The sequence below is a fragment of the Macaca mulatta genome, chromosome 9, assembly GCF_049350105.2.
Source record: "Macaca mulatta isolate MMU2019108-1 chromosome 9, T2T-MMU8v2.0, whole genome shotgun sequence".
Lineage (NCBI taxonomy): Eukaryota > Metazoa > Chordata > Mammalia > Primates > Cercopithecidae > Macaca > Macaca mulatta.
In genome coordinates this window covers 133,648,183-133,666,695 of record NC_133414.1, presented here as the reverse complement: position 1 = coordinate 133,666,695, position 18,513 = coordinate 133,648,183, and the positions used below count along the sequence as shown (strand labels likewise).

The following is an 18,513-nucleotide window of genomic DNA, read 5'->3' as shown; positions in this document are numbered from 1 at the left end:
TCCAAGCTGGGGCACGCAGGGCTTCAACATAACTTTGTAGCACAAGTATCTATTTCCTGGGTGCTATATGATCTAATGGCTGGTCGCTTTGGAAAATGCTTTCTGAACAAAAGACTCAATTTATTATTTATTTATTTATTTATTTATTTATTGAGACCGCGTTTTGCTCTTGTTGCCCAGGCTGGAGTGCAATGGCGTGATCTTGGCTCACCGCAACCTCTGCCTCCCAGGTTCAAGCAATTCTCCTGCCTCCCCCTCCCTAGTAGCTGGGATTCCAGGCACCCGCCACCACACCCGGCTAATTTTGTATTTTTAGTAGAGACGGGGTTTCTCTATGTTGGTCAGCTGGTCTCGAACTCCTGACCTCAGGTAATCCACCCTCCTTGGCCTCCCAAAGTGCTGGGATTACAGGCGTGAGCCACCACAGCCGACCTTTTATTTTTTTAAATTGTTTTTATTTTTATTTTTTTTTTGAGGCGAAGTCTCGCTCTGTCACCCAGGCTGGAGTGCAGTGGCGTGATCTCGGCTTACTGCAACCTCTGCCTCCCAGGTTCAAGTGATTCTCCTGCCTCAGCCTCCTGAGTAGCTGGGATTACAGGCACCTGCCACCACACCCGGCTAATTTTGTATTTTTAGTAGAGATGGGGGTTTCTCCATGTTGGTCAGGCTGGTCTCGAACTTCTGACCTCAGGTAATCCACCCTCCTCGGCCTCCCAAAGTGCTGGGATTACAGGTTTGAGCCACTGCACCCGACCTTTTATTTTTTTAAATTATTATTATTATTATTATTATTTTTTGAGACGGAGTCTCGCTCTGTCGCCCAGGCTGGAGTGCAGTGGCCGGATCTCAGCTCACTGCAAGCTCCGCCTCCTGGGTTCACGCCATTCTCCCGCCTCAGCCTCCCGAGTAGCTGGGACTACAGGCGCCCGCCACCTCGCCCGGCTAGTTTTTTGTATTTTTTTAGTAGAGACGGGGTTTCACCGTGTTAGCCAGGATGGTCTCGATCTCCCGACCTCGTGATCCGCCCGTCTCGGCCTCCCAAAGTGCTGGGATTACAGGCTTGAGCCACCGCGCCCGGCCATATTATTTTTATTTTTATTTTTTTTGAGACAAAGTCTCGCTCTGTCACCCAGGTTGGAGTGCAGTGGCACAATCTCAGCTCACTGCAACCTCCACCTGCCGGGTTCAAGTGATTCTCCTGCCTCAGCCTCCTGAGTAGCTGGGATTACAGGCACCCACCACCACACCCAGCTAATTTTTGTATTTTTAGTAGAGATGGGGTTTCACCATGTTGGCCAGTCTGGTCTTGAACTCCTGACCTCAGGTGATCCACCTGCCGGGGCCTGCCAAAGTGCTGGGATTACAGGTGTGAGCCACCACGCTCGGCCAGGACTCAGTTTTGAAGTTCTTGCACAAGCAAAGCTGCCTATATCTGGGAGTTTATGCACACAGTACTGATTCAATGCCTGCGTCTTAGTGGTCCGTTGGAAATTTTTCGCTCGTGAAATATGAGTTTAATACACGTATTGGGACCAGGGAGAAAACCTTCCCTCTGTGCATCTCTTTTTGGAGAAAACTGTCATGAACAGCTGAAAACATCAGATCAAAAGCGAGAGGGATACTGACAAAACAGGGAGTGCGGACTTCCGCTTTGGGTGGGGACATTGGGAGACACGGGTGACTCACTCTTCAGGGAGTACATTCTCAGACTCTTTACTCTGTGTGCATTTTTATTTTCTCATGGGCAGCAACATAATTTCTTTCAAACATGAAGAGCCATCCAGCATGTTTCTCAAAGGCAGACTTAAATGATGTGAGGGGTGTGCCTAAATATATAATTTTTAATGGTTACCATATTGGAAACATTAGCCATGATCCCATCTGATCACCAGGAATGTGAGCCAGTCTGGAGTTTCTGGAGAAATCCAGCTACTGCTGCAGAGGCGGCTGTTAGCTGTTGTTAGCGACCAGGGAGAATCCCGACTCGTGTCTACCAGACACCTGACAACTGGTTAGAAAGAGAGGACTGCACCCTTTCAGCCTGCCTACTTATCTGTTATTTGTTGCTTTGACTTCTTTTTGTTCTCCATTTTTATGTTGGCAGTATTTCTCGAGGTAGAGAACTTTCATCTTTATATTGTGCGGAGTATTTGTCCCTTCCTTGCCCCCTTAAAGAACACGTAGTACCTATGCCTTATAAGGTCTCTGTTTGATGTGAGGAATTTGGTCTTCTTGCAAGTCGGTTCATGTAGAGGGGAGGCTTTGAGGATGTCTGGGCTGCAGCAGGGCCGTGTTTGTTGCTGTGTGCACGGCCCTCATGGCAGGACATGCAAAGGTGGTTGGTTCTGATTTCATTGGTGGGACTCCATTGCCTTTATTTTTTAATTTTGATTTTAATTTTAATTTTTTTTTTTTTTTTGAGATGGAGTCTAGTTCTCTCACCCAGGCTGGAGTGCAGTGCTGTGATCTGGGCTCACTGCAACCCCCGCCTCCTGGGTTCAAGCTATTCTCCTGCCTCAGCTTCCTGAGTAGCTGGGACTACAGGCAGGCACCACCATGCCCGGCCAATTTTTGTGTTTTGAGTGGAGACGGGGTTTCATCATGTTGGCCTGGCCGGTCTTGAACTCCTGACCTCAAGTGATCTGCCTGCTTGGGCCTCCCAAAGTGCTGGGATTACAGACATGAGCCACCGTGCCTGGCCTCCATTTCCTTTATTTCTTTCTGCTGATGAGTTCTGATGCCAGCAAGACCCAGATTGTGCCGTAGGAAAGAGGGGGCTGGGCTCTTCCAGAATTCCTATCTTGCAGAAATCTCTCCTCTGTTCCTATGGACAGAGAATTGGGTATTCACCAGTTAAGACTTCTTACTGGGACAGGGCGTGGCCACTATAGGACATCTTCCAGACTAAGAGGGCCAGTGGGGGCTACTGGAACAGGGAGGACGGTGGCAGCCACTTACTTGTCATGTGCTTTGTGTGCGGTGACTATATAGCAACATTTGTAGCCGGACTCTGTTTCCTCTGTAGAGACTCTGGCAGCTCTACAGCCATGACATTTATCCAGTACAAGGTGGCAGGAGGTGTGGGAGGGCACCAGGAACCCAAGGCCGTTTTACTACCCTTCCCCCAGCACTCCTGTTACAGTGCTTGTGGGAGTCCCAGCTGTGCTTCTAGGTAAGAACGGGTTTCTTCCTGCAGCCCACAACCCTGACAGGACATGCCTCCTGGCGGTGTGCTCCTAACCTGCCTCATCTCTCTGCCCCCTCCCTCTTTCTCCTCTCCCCTTCCCCTCTCTTTCTTCCTCTTCCCTTCCTCTTCTTTCCTCTCCCGCCCTCCGTTTCTCTCCCTTCCTTTTCCTTCTCTCCATCTCTCTTCTCCTTTTCCTCCCTCTCCTTCTCTTTCTTCCTTCTCTCTCTTCCAGAGGAGTCTGTTCAGGGATTTCTCTCTGTCTCCCTTTCTTCTTCCTGGAGGAATGGGTTTAGGGATTGCACACCTCTGACTTTGGAGGAGGGAGAAACCTCAGCGGGATGTGTTCCAGGGCGACCCCACCACATCCTTGGAACTAGGATGATCTAGACGTCGGAAAAGACACCATCCGTGGAAAACCCCGGAAAAGGCTTAATTTGTGAAAAGTAATGGAGTGTGAGCTATGCCGTTGGTAGAAACTGCTTTTTTCTTCCTTAACAGTTTAAATCTGTCATCCGTTCTCTATGAAGTGATTGGACGGGGCAAGACTCAGGTTTCCCATCTGTTCTCTGTTTGCATTTGGGCGCCATTTCAAAAACCACACGGGAAAAGTTTATAGGCAAACATTATAAAAAGTGACAGTCTGAAGTGCTGCTATCGCTGGTTTGGCAACGTCAAGTGTTACCTGAAATAGCTTACCGTTTCCAAACCCTTTCGCTGTTTCAACTGTCTCAAGACAGCCCTCCCGCTGAGATGGGTGAGAAGTCCAGCTGGATGTGTGCAGTGAAGTCACATAAGTCACAGCCTTTTTTGACTTTTACAAGACTTCCCCCTCCTGGGGCTATCCTCACATACAGCGAGGATTTTTTTCTCTCTGTTTACTTATAGAGCGGGAAATTCATGCAGCTTGTTGCTAGTGGCAATCCGTGTGATGTCACATGGAGAGGTCATGACCTCTACCATGATCTGCTGAGGGGCTTGGAGAGTCAGGCAGCCCCTGCCTCAGTTTCTTTCTTGCCCCAGTCACAGGTCCTATGAGTTCCCAAGGAATAACAGGATGGTTTTCTTAGGGAAGGAAGGAGGCCAGTTCAAGGCAGGAATTACTCACAGGCTATGTGCCGATGCCTGTTGTTATTCATACTATTTATTTATTTGTTTGTTTGTTTGAGACAGAGTTTCACTCATGTTGCCCAGGCTGGAGTGCAATGGCACAGTCTCAGCTCACTGCAACCTCCAACTCCCGGGTTCAAGCAATTTTCCTGCCTCAGCCTCCCAAATAGCTGGGATTACAGGCACACGCCACCACGCCCAGCTAATTTTTTATGTTTAATAGAGATGGGTTTCACCTTGTTGGTCAAGCTGGTCTCGAACTCCTGACCTAAGGTGATCCACCCACTTTGGCCTCCCAAAGTGCTGAATCTACAGGCATGAGCCACCATGCCTGGCCTATTTATTTATTTTTAGAGACAGGTTCTCATCTCGTTGTCTCACCCAGGCAGGAATGTAGTGGTGAAATCATAGCTCAGTGCAGCCTCTGGGGCTCAAACGAGCCTCCTACCTCAGCCTCCTGAGTAGCTGGGACTACAGATGTTTATCACCATTCCCGGCTTTTTTTATTTTTTTATTTTTTTTTTATTTTTTGTAGAGAAAGGATCTTACTATGTTCCCTAGGCTGGTCTTGAACTCCTGACCTCAAGTGATTCCCCCACCTCGACCTCCCAAAGTGCTGGGATTGTAGGCATGACCTACTGTGCCTGGCCCATTTGTTTTTTGATTAGCTGTACAAGTACCTGTCTCTCTCTTTTTTAAAGTATCTAAACTTTTTTTGTTTTTTTTTTTTGAGATGGAGTTTTGCTCTTGTTGCCCAGACTGGAGTGCAATGGCGCGATCTCACCTCATCGCAACCTCCGCCTCCCAGGTTCAAGCGATTCTTCTGCCTTAGCCTCCCAAGTAACTGGGATTACAGGCATGCACCACCATGCCTGGCTAATTTTGCATTTTTAGTAGAAACGGGGTTTCTCCATGTTGGCCAGGCTGGTCTTGAACTCCCGACCTCAGGTGATCTGCCCACCTCGGCCTCCCAAAGTGCTGGGATTACAAGAGTGAGCCAGCATGCCCGGCTGGTTAATTTTTTTTAAAAAGAAGCTGCTTGTAGCTGGGTGCAGTGGCTCACACCTGTAATCCTAGCACTGTGGGAGGCCGAGGCAGATGGATTGCCTGAGCTCAGAAGTTTGAGACCAGCCTGGCCAACACAATAAAACCCCGTCTCTACTAAAATACAAAAAAAAAAAAAAAAAAAAAAAATTAGCCAGGCGTGGTGGTATGCACTTTTAATCCCAGCTACTCCAGAGGCTGAGGCAGGAGAATCGCTTGAACCCAAGCGGCGGAGGTTGCAGTGAGCCGAGATCACACCATTGCACTCCAGCCTGGGTGAGACAGTGAGACTCCATCTCAAAAAACAAGCTGCTTGCTAACATGCTGCTGGTACTTCCCAAGTATTTGAAACTTCTGGGAGAAAATTCACATGGATGCAACTGAGCCTTATGCAGCAGGGCTGCGGTAGCGTGACCGTGGTAGTAGAAATGAGTGTTGAGCTGTGTCCCAGGAAGGAGAGTTGGTGCCTTGTTTGTTTATCAATTTTAGGAAACAGTGACAAAGAATGTCCAATACTACTGTGAAGCTGACTTGCTTCTTTTCGAATTTTAATTCATATTGTGAAAAATACATGGAAACATATTTTCTGTCTGTGGAAGCCTCTGAAAGAGCATTTGTGCGTAGCAAAGCAGCTTCTGGAACCTTCTCCGCATTGTGTTTTGGCAGGAGATGAGGGGGATGTTGGGCTGTGCACCCCTGGTGGATTCTCACAGGAAAGGTGAAAAGTATGCCACAGCAATGGGAAAAAGTAAATCCAGGAAGTGTTCACATGACTATAAAAGGAGCTATGTACATTTCCTGGGGGGATTCTTTGCTCTTTCACAGAGCAGGCTGTGCAGCCGGGTGGAGTCAGGGAGAGGTGGTCCGTCCATGGGGGGTGACCAGAGTTAGGGAGCCCCCTTTGCGCCTGCAGGCACAGAGGGGATTCGCTGATTGTCCTGGCTCCGCACAACCTGGGGCCAGGTCAGTACAACCGTGGGGAGGGACGTGGAGGGCTCGGGGAGTGCATGTTTGCAGGGAGTGGGCAGCGGCTCAGGTCACCTGCAGCATTCAGACCCAGAAGCGAAGCCAAGTCCTGAGGACGGCAATTGGACCCAAGGACACAGGCAGGGACAGAGCTCCTTCCACTGAGCCAGCTGTTAGGGGCTTGTGTTCTCAGCCCCCTGGCTGGGGTTGTCTTTGATATGTGCCGTGTATGCTGAGCCCTGCAGGCTGGGCTTGGGGGGCCGCTGGGTGGCCTGGGAGGCTACCAGTGTGGCATTTGGCCCCTCCCCAGCGTATGGCCCCACCCCATCCCTGCCTCTCTTCTTACTTACATCCTCCTCTTTTTATTGCTTCTCCCCAACCTCTTTCTCTCTTTTGTGTTTATTCATTCATTCTCCCTCACAGGTGCTTGCAGAGTCTTCTGGGATACCCAGGGATATCACTGGCGTGTTTACTAAAGGCACTGCTGATCCCCAGATGGGCCCTTTGTGAAATGACCACTGAAGGGGTGGAGGGAGGAGTCCTTGCTTTCTCAGTTTACGAAGACAGCAGTTACTGGTTTGAGACTTTGAAGACAGGATGGCTTGAGTTTTATGGATAAACATCATTATCTCATTGGTGTATTTTAGGGGGTGATATTTTTTTATCCTTGAAACTTGGATATCTAGATGACAATTTTGATCTGGTTTTACTGGGATAAAAAGCAGTTTTAGTACATCTAGTCATCTTAACTGTCCATTGAGATGGGACTCCTGTAAAATCACTTTGTACCTGGAGATAGCGATCCAAGTGTTCCGGCTGGGCGCAGTGGCTCATGCCTGTAATCCCAGCACTTTGGGAGGACAAGGCGGGCAGATCACAAGGTCAGGAGTTCGAGACCAGCATGGCCAATATGGTAAACCCTGTCTCTAATAAAAATACAAAAAGTAGCTGGGTGTGGTGGTGCATGCCTGTAATCCCAGCTACTTGGGAGGCCGAGGCAGTAGAATCACTTGAACTTGGGAGGTGGAGGTTGTGGCGAGCCGAGATCGTACCACTGGATTCCAGTGTGGGCGACAGAGCAAGACTCCGTCAAAGAAAGAGAGAGAGAGACCCAAATGTTCTGTGATTATCCTCTGAAAACCGTGGTGCTTAAAAAATTATGACAAGCGTGTTCTGCCTTGAAGAATAATAGTGATAGTGGCAGTCCTTAGCTCAACACGTTGTAGTTGATAACCAGGTTCGTCTTCATTGGCTCATTGGAATCTTACCAATAATAAACCAGTATTTGGGTACTCTTACCCTGCAATAGATGGGGAACGCCAGGCCAAGAGGTTAAGTAGGAACGGAGAGGCGTGGGAACTCAGGGCTTCATCCTCTTCTCGTCCAGGGCAGCACCCTGCACCAGGCATCTCCTGTGTCCAGGTCCGAATAAGACATAGGTCCTTGCTGTCCCCTGTTCTTCCTCCTAGAATGGCAGGTGGTAGTCCAGCAGCTTAGATACCCCAGTTTCAGCAAGATTTTGGTTTTTTTTTTTTTTTTTTTTTTTTGAGACGGAGTCTTGCTCTATCACCCAGGCTGGAGTGCAGTGGCCGGATCTCAGCTCACTGCAAGCTCCTCCTCTCGGGTTCACGCCATTCTCCTGCCTCAGCCTCCCGGGGAGCTGGGACTACAGGCACCCGCCACTTCGCCCGGCTAGTTTTTTGTATTTTTTAGTAGAGACGGGGTTTCACCGTATTGGCCAGGATGGTCTCGATCTCCTGACCTCATGATCCGCCCGTCTCGGCCTCCCAAAGTGCTGGGATTACAGGCTTGAGCCACCGCGCCCGGCCGATTTTGGGGTTTACTGATTTTAGGTGAAGGAAAGGGTTCTCAGTGAAAACACTTCCCTTTAAAAACAGGAAATCATACATCATAACTCCTGCTTTGCCCGGAGAGAGATTTTTTTCTGCATCACCATTGCAAATACCTTGCTTATCTCCCCCCAACCCCCATGCGGTCTTAGAGCATTCCACTGCGTGACACAGGGACATGGTTGCACCTTATCTGAGGGTCAGGATGGAGCAGATTGGTGTGTGGGTCCCAGGTGCCTCCCCTGTAAGGGAGGGAAGCTTTGTTGCTTCTGCTCAGCAACTGCCCTGGTGACCAGTTCTGGCTGAGAGGAAAGTACATTCCATAACATTCCTGGTGACTTACTGATCATGTGACGTTGTCATAATAGACATTGATCATTTTATGACCCAGACAAATCCAATGTAAATTCATTCTAACATGGTGGGTGCTGTTTCAGCAATGAGTTGTTGGAGACCTGGGACTCAGAGGACATCTGGTCCTTGCCTTAGCCAGCTGTCAAAGGGGTTGGACCAACAGTGTTTGGGGCCCCTTCACTTCTCATGTTGAGTGAATCTGTGACTCTAGGATGTTGGGAGTGGGAGATGGGCTGAGATTTGGGGCCAGACTGAATCCCTGCCCTCTTCTCCTTCTCGTATTTCTCTTCCTTTCTTTTTTCTGTTTGGTCTCCATAGTTTAAAGTATTTCTATTAGTCACTCAGTTCAGCTGCATTTTGACTTAAGCAGCCTTGAGAGGCCTGCTCTAAGAGCCTTCAAACTAAGTTTCCAGCATCTTTTATTTATTTATTTTATTTATTTATTTATTTTTTTTGAGGTGGAGTCTTCCTCTGTAGCCCGGGCCGGATCTCAGCTCACTGCAAGCTCCGCCTCCCGGGTTTACGCCATTCTCCCACCTCAGTCTCCCGAGTAGCTGGGACTACAGGCGCCCGCCACCTCGCCCGGCTAGTTTTTTGTATTTTTTAGTAGAGACGGGGTTTCACCGTGTTTGCCAGGATGGTCTCGATCTCCTGACCTCGTGATCCACCCGTCTCGGCCTCCCAAAGTGCTGGGATTACAGGCTTGAGCCACCGCGCCCGGCCTCCAGCATCTTTTAAACTTCGCTTTGTCCTTCACTTCTCAGCTCAAATGCCTGTTCTTGAGAGAAGTCTCTCTGATCGTCTTATACAACAGGGACTGAAACACATTTCGTAGGGGCAAGATGGCAAATATTGTAGGGCTTGCAGACCGCAGGGTCTCTGTTGCAACGACTGAACTCTGCCCTTGTAACACACAAAAGCAGCACCAGACAATAAGGTATGGGCATGGCCGTGTTCCAATAAAGCTTTGTTTACAAAAACAAGCTGTGGCTGGCTTGGCCCGCGGGCCATCACCTGCCACCTCCTGCCAAAGGACCAGCCCTCCCCTGCCACTGCTGTGTGCACGTGCCCGTATCTTGCTGTGTCCTTCTTCCTAACGCTTAAGCAAGAACACTGTATTTTTTATAGATTTTGTATCTGTTGTCTGTCATTCCTACCATAATGGACGATCCACAAGTGCAGGGTCATCTTGCTGCGGAGCTTCCAGAATAGGCTTGGTGTATAGTAGGTGTGCAGTAAATAATTGTCGAGTGAGAAAACAAATGTTAGAAACATAACCTGCCTGTCAGCTGGGCTTTCCTTGCTTGCTTTGGGGTGCGTTTGTCCATGTTACATGTAGCGTCTGTTTTCCTCCTTTTGTTGTGATTCTCTCTTTGTGTTCACGTGCTAGTTGGCATCTGGGGCTTGGCCTGCATGCCTTTGGTGATGCCCCTTTGGGAAGCCCCAGGCCTCCCGTGTGCTGTTGACGGTGGTGGTGAGGGGATTTCTTGTCCTTGATGCATGTGGCCCTTTCACAGCGGGACTGAAACACAGATTGACTTGATTTCAGTCTCCTATGGGAGATTTGTCCTTCGGAGGGGTGTCTAGGCAGAACAGTTGCCTTTGATCCTGCCCTGATTTGGTGCTGTCTCAGTGCTGGGAAGCTTTGCATTTTCCAGGCCTGGAACTCTGGGTCCCATTCACACTTCTCACTGGAGGGATGAAAGCCTGCTTCTTGGGCCCTCGTGGCCACTCCAGCCGTCAGCTCCAGCTGCTGTTACTAATAAACGCCAATGGTTTCCCCTCAGCTCCAGTGGAGAGGTTGTGTGGGTTGGATCCTTGTGGGTTCCATCCTGTGCTGCGTATCTGGGGACTGTGACCTGGTTCGACATGGCCATGTGTATGCCAAGCAGGATGGGGTTGGTGGCGGGAAGCACGGAGAACCATGAGACCCACGCCTTTTCTCTAGGGTCTTGGTGTCTCCTCGGGGAGGTGGGATGCGTTCATGAGAATGTGACGCATCCCATGCGCTGGCGGAGTGGGCAGGTGTACGGTGGAGGGGGAGGGAGCCACTGCACTTCCGCCCAGGGTGACTGATGCAAGGTGACCCCCATCACAGAGGGCCCTACTTGATTTGGGCCTTGGAGGGTGGATGGCAGGGAAGAGAGGGAGGAAGGACTGTCCCTACAGGAGAAGCCTGGGACGTGTGTGGCGGGAGTTGGTGAGCAGGGTGGGACAAAACTTTGTCGTGTGGAGTTGGGGGCACGCAGCACCCAGCGGCTTCATTTCAGGACCCCTGTAAGTGCAGTGGAGACCGCCTTGCAGCTGTCTGGGCATTTTGCTCTTTTTGTTTTTGGTGTTAAGGCCTCCAGGCTTTTATCATTTTGAGGAAAACGGCAGGTCTCAGCTCACCCGGCACAGAATTAGTTAGGTCTCTAAACCCGCAAAGTACTGATCTGAACCTGAGAGCTCATGAAAACTCTGGGTGGCAAAAAATCTTGTAGGGGATCCCTTAGTTTTCCTTGAGTTTGAGACATTTCATTTTAAGAAGCTTGGCCTTGGGACAACATACCAAGTCTAGCACAAGTAATTAAGAGTGTATGTGTGTGTGATGCTCAGTCACGTTTAACGTACAAATGTGAAAAACTTGGCATTCTTACAAATAAAACATACCACAATGACAGATTTTTGCAGGTATTACGGTGCAAGCACACTTTGGCAATCAATTTAAACATTTTCTTGTGGAATATCCTTCCATGCTATGGTTTGGTTTGTTTCTAAAGCCCTGTAGGATGTGGAAACGAAGTCAGGACAGATTTGCTGGGGGTATCATACCTCTGGTTGCTGTTCCAGATACTTCCTGACTTCCTGGGGCTTGGGGAGAGGTGGATGCCTGCTGGGGCCATTTGCAAAGCAAGAACAGCTTCTCCTGGGAATAAGCAGCCTCCACTGACCTTTGTTGGACGTTCTCTCCTCTCCCTCCTTCCCATCTGTCTCCATCTTCTCTCTCCCACCTTTCTGCAGAGCCACCAACCAAATACCAAATCTCTCAACCAGAAGTGTACGTGGCTGCACCAGGGGAGTCGCTAGAGGTGCGCTGCCTGTTGAAAGATGCCGCCGTGATCAGTTGGACTAAGGATGGGGTGCACTTGGGGCCCAACAATAGGACAGTGCTTATTGGGGAGTACTTGCAGATAAAGGGCGCCACGCCTAGAGACTCCGGCCTCTATGCTTGTACTGCCACTAGGACTGTAGACAGTGAAACTTGGTACTTCATGGTGAATGTCACAGGTGAGTCGGCCCGTGAGCCCTACGCTCTCTCTTCTCTGTAGCCATTATGTGATTTACATTTTTTTGGCCAAGTGCAAAGGTAGCGAGATCTCTAATTGGATGCCAGGCACACAGCTTCATAGTTTTTGAAATTCTTCTTTGGGACCTGGTGCACCAGAAGGGCCAATCATTAAGAATGACAGAGCTCTTGTGCACAAAGTAACATTTTTCTTAAGATAGTACGCTTTTATTTAAGGAAATACATGGTTTTTTCTTTCTCTTTTTTTTTTGGTACCACTGACATCTTTGGCATTTAGAATATAGGACTGAAATGTGGATACTCAAGATTTCTGATTGGTTTATTAAAGTTTGAGTTTCTCTCCTTGATTTCATTCTGTGCAGTGAGCAGGACAGAACAGGCGCCCTTTGTGGCTGAGTTTAAAGTTCTGCTTTCAGAATGTTAGTTGACGATGACAAGGGCCACACAGGGACTAAGTTTTGTCAGGGATCAATTTCTTTCTTGAAGGGGACCCGCATACTGAAAGGTTAGTGCTGGAAAGAGAGTCTTTGGGCACTACACAATTGGTAAATTTGTCAGGGGCTTGAATACTGTTTGAAGCTTGAAATCCAATTCTCGTATATCCAATTTTATAGCCTGTTTAAATAGCGTGAAAACAGAAAACATTGAGAATCATAACATAGACCAACTGTCATCATGGAGGGAATATTTAAGCCATTGAAACTATCTTAACTAAACACAATCCCAGGCTCTTTGCGAGGGTTCCTGGGTTGTTGACTTTGCTATGGAGAAGGTCTCAGTTGTAGATAATTGCAACCTTTTTGCTTTGCAAAAAAACACATCCATGGAATATGTTCTTTTGCATACAGATGCCATCTCATCCGGGGATGATGAGGATGACACCGATGGTGCGGAAGATTTTGTCAGTGAGAACGGTAACAACAAGAGTAAGTAACCGCCTGGCTCCGATGGTCCCCGAGAGAGGAGCGTGGAGGGAAGTCCTGCCTGTCACCTGTCTTCTTGTCGACTCTTCCACGCCATGCTGTGTCCCGTGGCCCTTGCCTTTCCCCGCTGTGTCTACTTTCCTGACTTTCAAACCTGAGAATAAACCACTGTTGCTGCACAGCCTTCTCTATCGTTTGTCCTTTCTTCTCGTGTCACTGGTCATTCGTTTTTCAAAGCAGTTACTACTTTTCTTTCCTTGATTTTTCCTTTTCCCTTTGGCTTCTCCCTATTCAGAGACATAAAAATAGTAGAACCACGTAACATCTTGGTTTTCCCTGTAATCATTGATCGTGCTTGGTTTAATCCAGTGGTGCGTGACTGGGGCAATGGCCTATTTTTGCTCTCCTGGCACAATGGGCAATATTTGGTTGTCACAACAGAGGGTGGGGGTGCTGGTGGCCTTTAGGTGGGGAGGGGCCAGGGATGCAGAGCACAGCCCCATAGCAAAGAATTATCTGGTCCAAGATGTCAGTTGTCCCTAGGATGAGAAACCCCGGCCTCCTACAACACACACCTCATGCTGAGTGGAAATGAAGGACGTGTGCCTTACTTTGCAGACCACAATTGAAAAGGGACCCAAAGGTGGTTTGCTTAATGAGGGCCGTGAACACTGAGTGCTAACACGAGAGAGGCCATTGACTTGCGAGGAAGAACATGGCATAGCCTCCTGGAGCTGGGCAGCCTGGGTTTGACTCTTTCTCCACAACTTCTGAGTTGCTCATTTCACTTCTGTGCCTTAGTTTCTTTAACTATAAAGTGGAGAGTAATAATAATAATAATAATAATAATACCTTCTGGGATTGTTATGAGGATTACATGAGTTCCTAGTTGTATAGTGCTCAGAAGAGTGAGTGCTTGCAAATGTTTATTCAATAAAGACAATAGAATATAGCATTACTTGCATTTTCCAATGACTTGGCTGGAATGTTCCTAAAGTGTTTGTACATGGGGTATTGGGGTTCTCTGCTTATATGGTATATTCTACATTTTTCTTAAAAGGATTTTAGTCAATTTAGTACATTTAAACAAGGCCTAAGTAATATACCACACCCGGCTAGTTTATGTATGTTTTTTTTCCCCGAGATGCCATCTTGCTCTGTCACCCAGGCTGGAGTGCAGTGGCGTGATCTCGGCTCACTGCAACCTCCATCTCCTGGGTTCAAGCAATTCTCCTGCCTTAGCCTCCTGAATAACTAGGACTACAGGGGCCTGCCACCACACCTGGCTAATTTTTGTGTTTTTAGTAGAGATGGAGTTTCACCTTGTTGGTCAGGCTGGTCTTGAACTCTTGACCTCGTGATTCACCTGCCTCGGCCTCCAAAAGTGCTGGGATTACAGGCATGAGCCACCGTGCCTGGCCTAATTTATGTATTTTTAGTAGAGACAGGGTTCTACCATGTTGGCCAGGCTGGTCTTGAACTCCTGACCTCAAGTGATCCACCCGCCTTGGTCTCCTGAAGTGCTGGGATTACAGGTGTGAGCCACTGCGCCTGGCAACACTTTATTTTTTAGAGCACTTTTAGGTTCACAGCAAAATAACGAGGAAGGAACAAAGATTTCCCATATAATCTTCCCCAACACATGCATAGCCTGTCCTGTTATCAACATCCCCGCCAGAATGGTACATCTGTTCCGGTTGATGAACCTGCACTGCCATCATTATCACCCAAAGTCTGTGGTTGACTTTAGGGTGTGTAATCATACAGTCTGTAGCCTTTACAGATTGACTTCTTTGACTTAGTAAGATGCATTTAAGTTTCCCTCATATTTTTTTTATGGCTTGATGGGTCATTTGTTTGTAGCACTAAGTATTCCATTGTTTGTATGTATCAAAGTTTATCTATTTACCTACTAAAGGATATCTCAGCCAGGCACTGTTGCTCATGCCTATAATCCCAGCACTTTGTGAGGCTGAGCAGGTGGATCACTTGAGAACAGGAGTTCGAGACCAGCCTGGCCAACATGGCGAAATCCCTGTCTCTGCTAAAAATACGTAAGTTAGCCAGGTATAGTGGCGCACGCCTGTAATCCCAGCCACTCAGGAGGCTAAGGCATGAGAATCACTTGAACCCAGGAGGTGGAGGTTGCAGTGAGTTGAGATCACGCCACCGCACTCCCGCCTGGGTGACAGAGTGAGACTCCATCTCAAAAAAAAAAAAAAAAATTCTCTGTGTCTTCCAAGTTTTGACAGTTGCAAATGAAGCTGCTACAGACATCTTTGCGCAGGTTTTTGTGTGGACACAGTTTTCAGTTACTTTGGGTAAATGTTAAGGAGTGTGATTGCTGGATTATGTGGGAAGAGTGTGTTTAGATTTGTAGGAAACCACCAAGCTGCCCTCCAAAGTGGCTGCACCATTTTGCATTCCCACCAGCAAGGAATGAGAGTTCCTGTTGCTCCACATCATTCGACGTGCCCGGTGTTCTGGAGTTTGGCCATTCTGATAGGTGTGTAATGGTATTTTGTTGTTTTAATTTAAATTTCTCTGATGACAGATGATGCGAAGCATCTTCTAATATGATTAATTGCCGTCCATATATCTTCTTTGGTGAGAAGTCTGTTAAGGCCATTGGCCCATTTTTTAATGAGGTTGTTTGTTTTCTTACTGTCGAGTTACAAGAGTTCTTCGTATATTTTGGATAACAGTCCTTTATTACATCTCTTTTGCAAATAGTTTCTCCCCCAACCTGTGGCTTGCCTTTTCATTCTCTTGACAGTGTCTCTTGCAGAGCAGAAATTTTTAAGTTTCATGTAGTCCAGTTTTTTCTTTTATGGATGGTGCCTTTGGTGTTATATGTAAAATGTCATCATCCAACCCAAAGTCATCTAGATTTTCTCCTATGTTACCTCCTAGGATTATTATAGTTTTGTATTTTGTATTTATGTGTGTAATCTATTTTAAGTTAATTTTTGTGAAGGATGTTAGGTGTGTGTATGGATTCACTTTTTAGCCTGTCTGTGGTGGTTCTGGCACTATTTGTTGAAAATGCTTTTTTTTTTTCTGTTTTTTTTTTTCTGTTTTTTTGAGATGGGAGTTTCACTCTTGTTGCCCAGGCTGGAGTGCAATGGTGCGATCTCAGCTCACCACAGTCCCCGCCTCCTGGGTTCAAGCAATTCTCCTGCTTCAGCCTCCCGAGTAGCGGGGATTACAAGTACATGCTACCACACGCCGCTAATTTTGTATTTTTAGTAGAGATGGGGTTTCTCGATGTTGGTCAGGCTGGTCTGGAACTCCCAGCCTCAGGTGATCTGCCCGCCTCGGCCTCCGAAAGTGCTGGGATTACAGGTGTGAGCCCCTGCGCCCGGCCTGTCTTTTAGCTTTTTAAAGGAAAAAGATAAAACAGATATTGGTAGGTACCTCGGATAAATGAGTTACTTAAGTGAAGATTTAGATTTGTCCCTGAATCTTCTAGCAGCTTGGGCAAAAGGGAAGTATTTTGGTTGATGCAGTTCTTACTTTTTGTCAAGAGGAAGCTTAGGGCAGTTGTTCTCAAAGTGAAGTTCCTGGTCCAGCAGCATCAGCATCACCTGGGAACTCCCTCGAAATGCAGATTCTCAGGTTCCTCCTCAGTCCCACTGCCTTAGAAACTCTGGGGGTGATTCTGCTTCACACTGAAATGCGAGAACCGCTGGCTTAGAATTTGCACATGGAGGTCTGCCCTGAATGGGAGCTTACCGTTAGCGGTCTTGTTCGTAAAACAGTGGATAATAAGGTGAGTGGAAGTATCTTCTGTGATTTATACCAGCCTTCTAAAAAGGTTATCATTATTATTTAACAAAAAGCACTGATACAGTGGAGCACGTCATTCACTTCTTTTGGCCAGTGGCTCTGGCATGAAGCTGGAGGCAAAGATGCTGAGGGCCTACCCTAGACAGGCTCTGAGCTGGTTGCTGGTTCCATCCATGCCACTAATAACCCGATCAGGTGGAGAGATTATTTATTCTTGCTTTATTGATTGGAAAGTTGTGGCTCAGCAAGCAAAAGCAGAGCTGCGTTTCAGTAGTAGGCGTGTTGCATGAGAGCATCCTAGGGTCACAATGTGGGTGGAGTGAGAATGCTTGTACAGGTGTTTACAGCTCTCAAGTTTTACTGTATGTGGGTGTCCTCGCTGTGGATTGAGACATCGGATTCTGTCAGGGTGGTTTTTGGATGCCTGGGGAACTGTGTTGTCCTGGTGGTCAGGTACCTGCCTAATAGCAGGTTACCGTGAAACCATGTGAAGCAATAAAATGCAACAGCAAGGTATGGATTACGTGACAGGCAGGCTGAGTGGTTCAGAAGGATTATGTGCTGTGGCCCTTATGCTTTGCATTATGAACACTGTTCCTAACTGCCCAGCGCCCATGCAGAAGGGCCAGGGGGCAGAGCGCCCATGTGATGAATGCCAACCAACAGTGTACTTGCCATGCCTTCACCTTACAAGCAGGGTTCTTTTGTAATTAGCTCTCAAATGACACTAACTCTGCCCCCGAAATGGGTGCTCTGCAGTGATTAAGGGCTAGTGTTAGCTGTACCAGGGAGATACTGCTGTGAGGAGGTGCCTCTGTTTGGTGTCTGTGAAACATTAGATGCTATTTAAAGTGATAGCAGTTCTTAGCTGGCTACTTGGCCTCTGCCATCTGTTAGTGTGATTAGGCTGGTCTGATTCACAGGTGCAGCCTGGGGCGGCTGAGATTAAGCAGCTGTGGCCTGTGTGGACAGAGGAATGCCATGGCCGGGGTAATTGGCAAGGCAGGAAAGGGGACGTTGCCATTAAAACAATTTTTTGCCACCTCAAGTGTCAAATGCCTGACCCGATTAATAGGGAAAATTGCAGAAGCACCAAATTCTTTGCATTTTCAGCCACCTGGAAAACACTCATGTGTCCAGATTGATTTCTTTGGTGCCTTCTCATTGTCTGGAAATGCCACTGGGATGTGTTTGAATGTTCTTCTTTAGGAACTTTGACAAATGATGCTCCAGTGACCCGGTGTTGATGGTGACATTTTTGGGCTTTTTTCAGTTTTTTTTTTTTTTTTTCTCCTTTTGGATTGAGACATTGAAAATTTAGTTCTGTATCTTCCAGTTGGAAAAATATATTGCAGGTCATTCCCTCTGCTGATATGCTAGATTATTGATCTACTTTTGGTGGTTAATATAAGAAGGCAAGCTGAGCTGCCTGCTAGAGTTCTTTTTAGATTCTGTACAAAGTACAAAAAGCTTGGGCACCAAATACAATGGCAAAAATAACAATCAAGAATTAAAGATCGGGCGCAGTGGCTCACGGATGTAATCCCAGCACTTTGGAAGGCCGAAGTGGGCGGATCACAAGGTCAGGAGTTCGAGACCAGCCTGGCCAATATGGTGAAACTCCATCTCTACCAAAAATATGAAAATTAGCTGAGCTTGGTGGCGGGCACCTGTAGTCCCAGCTACTCGGGAGACTACGGCAGGAGAATCGCTTGGACCCAGGAGGCGGAGGTTGCAGTGAGCTGAAATCGTGCCACCACACTCCAGCCTGGGCGACAAAGCAAGACTCCGTCTCAAAAAAAAAAAAAAAAAAAATCTATCTATCTGTCTATCTCTCTCTCTCTCTCTCTCTCTCTCTCTATCTATCTATCTATATCTATCTATCTATATCTATTTTAAGTTGATTTCTTCATCACAGATGTGCAGGGCATTCTCTGGTCATATTTTAGCAGCTGACTAGCTGATGACCTCACACGGTACCAGCACTAGATGTTTCCAAGTGGA

At 47.6% G+C, this 18,513-nt stretch overlaps 1 protein-coding gene across 15 annotated transcripts in view; it reads left to right on the top strand.

Annotated features, from left to right (window-relative positions):
* Positions 1-18,513, top strand: part of FGFR2 (fibroblast growth factor receptor 2) — a 122,766-nt gene that overhangs the window by 23,050 nt on the left and 81,203 nt on the right. For 7 of the 15 annotated variants that reach the window (XM_077947647.1, XM_015148330.3, XM_077947651.1 and 4 more), the window contains exons 3-4: positions 11,512-11,778; positions 12,646-12,723. The exons of 3 other annotated variants lie outside the window; for them this stretch is intronic. In XM_077947647.1, coding sequence (XP_077803773.1) covers positions 11,512-11,778; positions 12,646-12,723 — 345 coding nt within the window. The remainder of the gene's footprint in view (positions 1-11,511; positions 11,779-12,645; positions 12,724-18,513) is intronic. 5 more of the 15 variants (XM_077947653.1, XM_028826933.2, XM_077947655.1 and 2 more) reach the window with 1 other exon arrangement.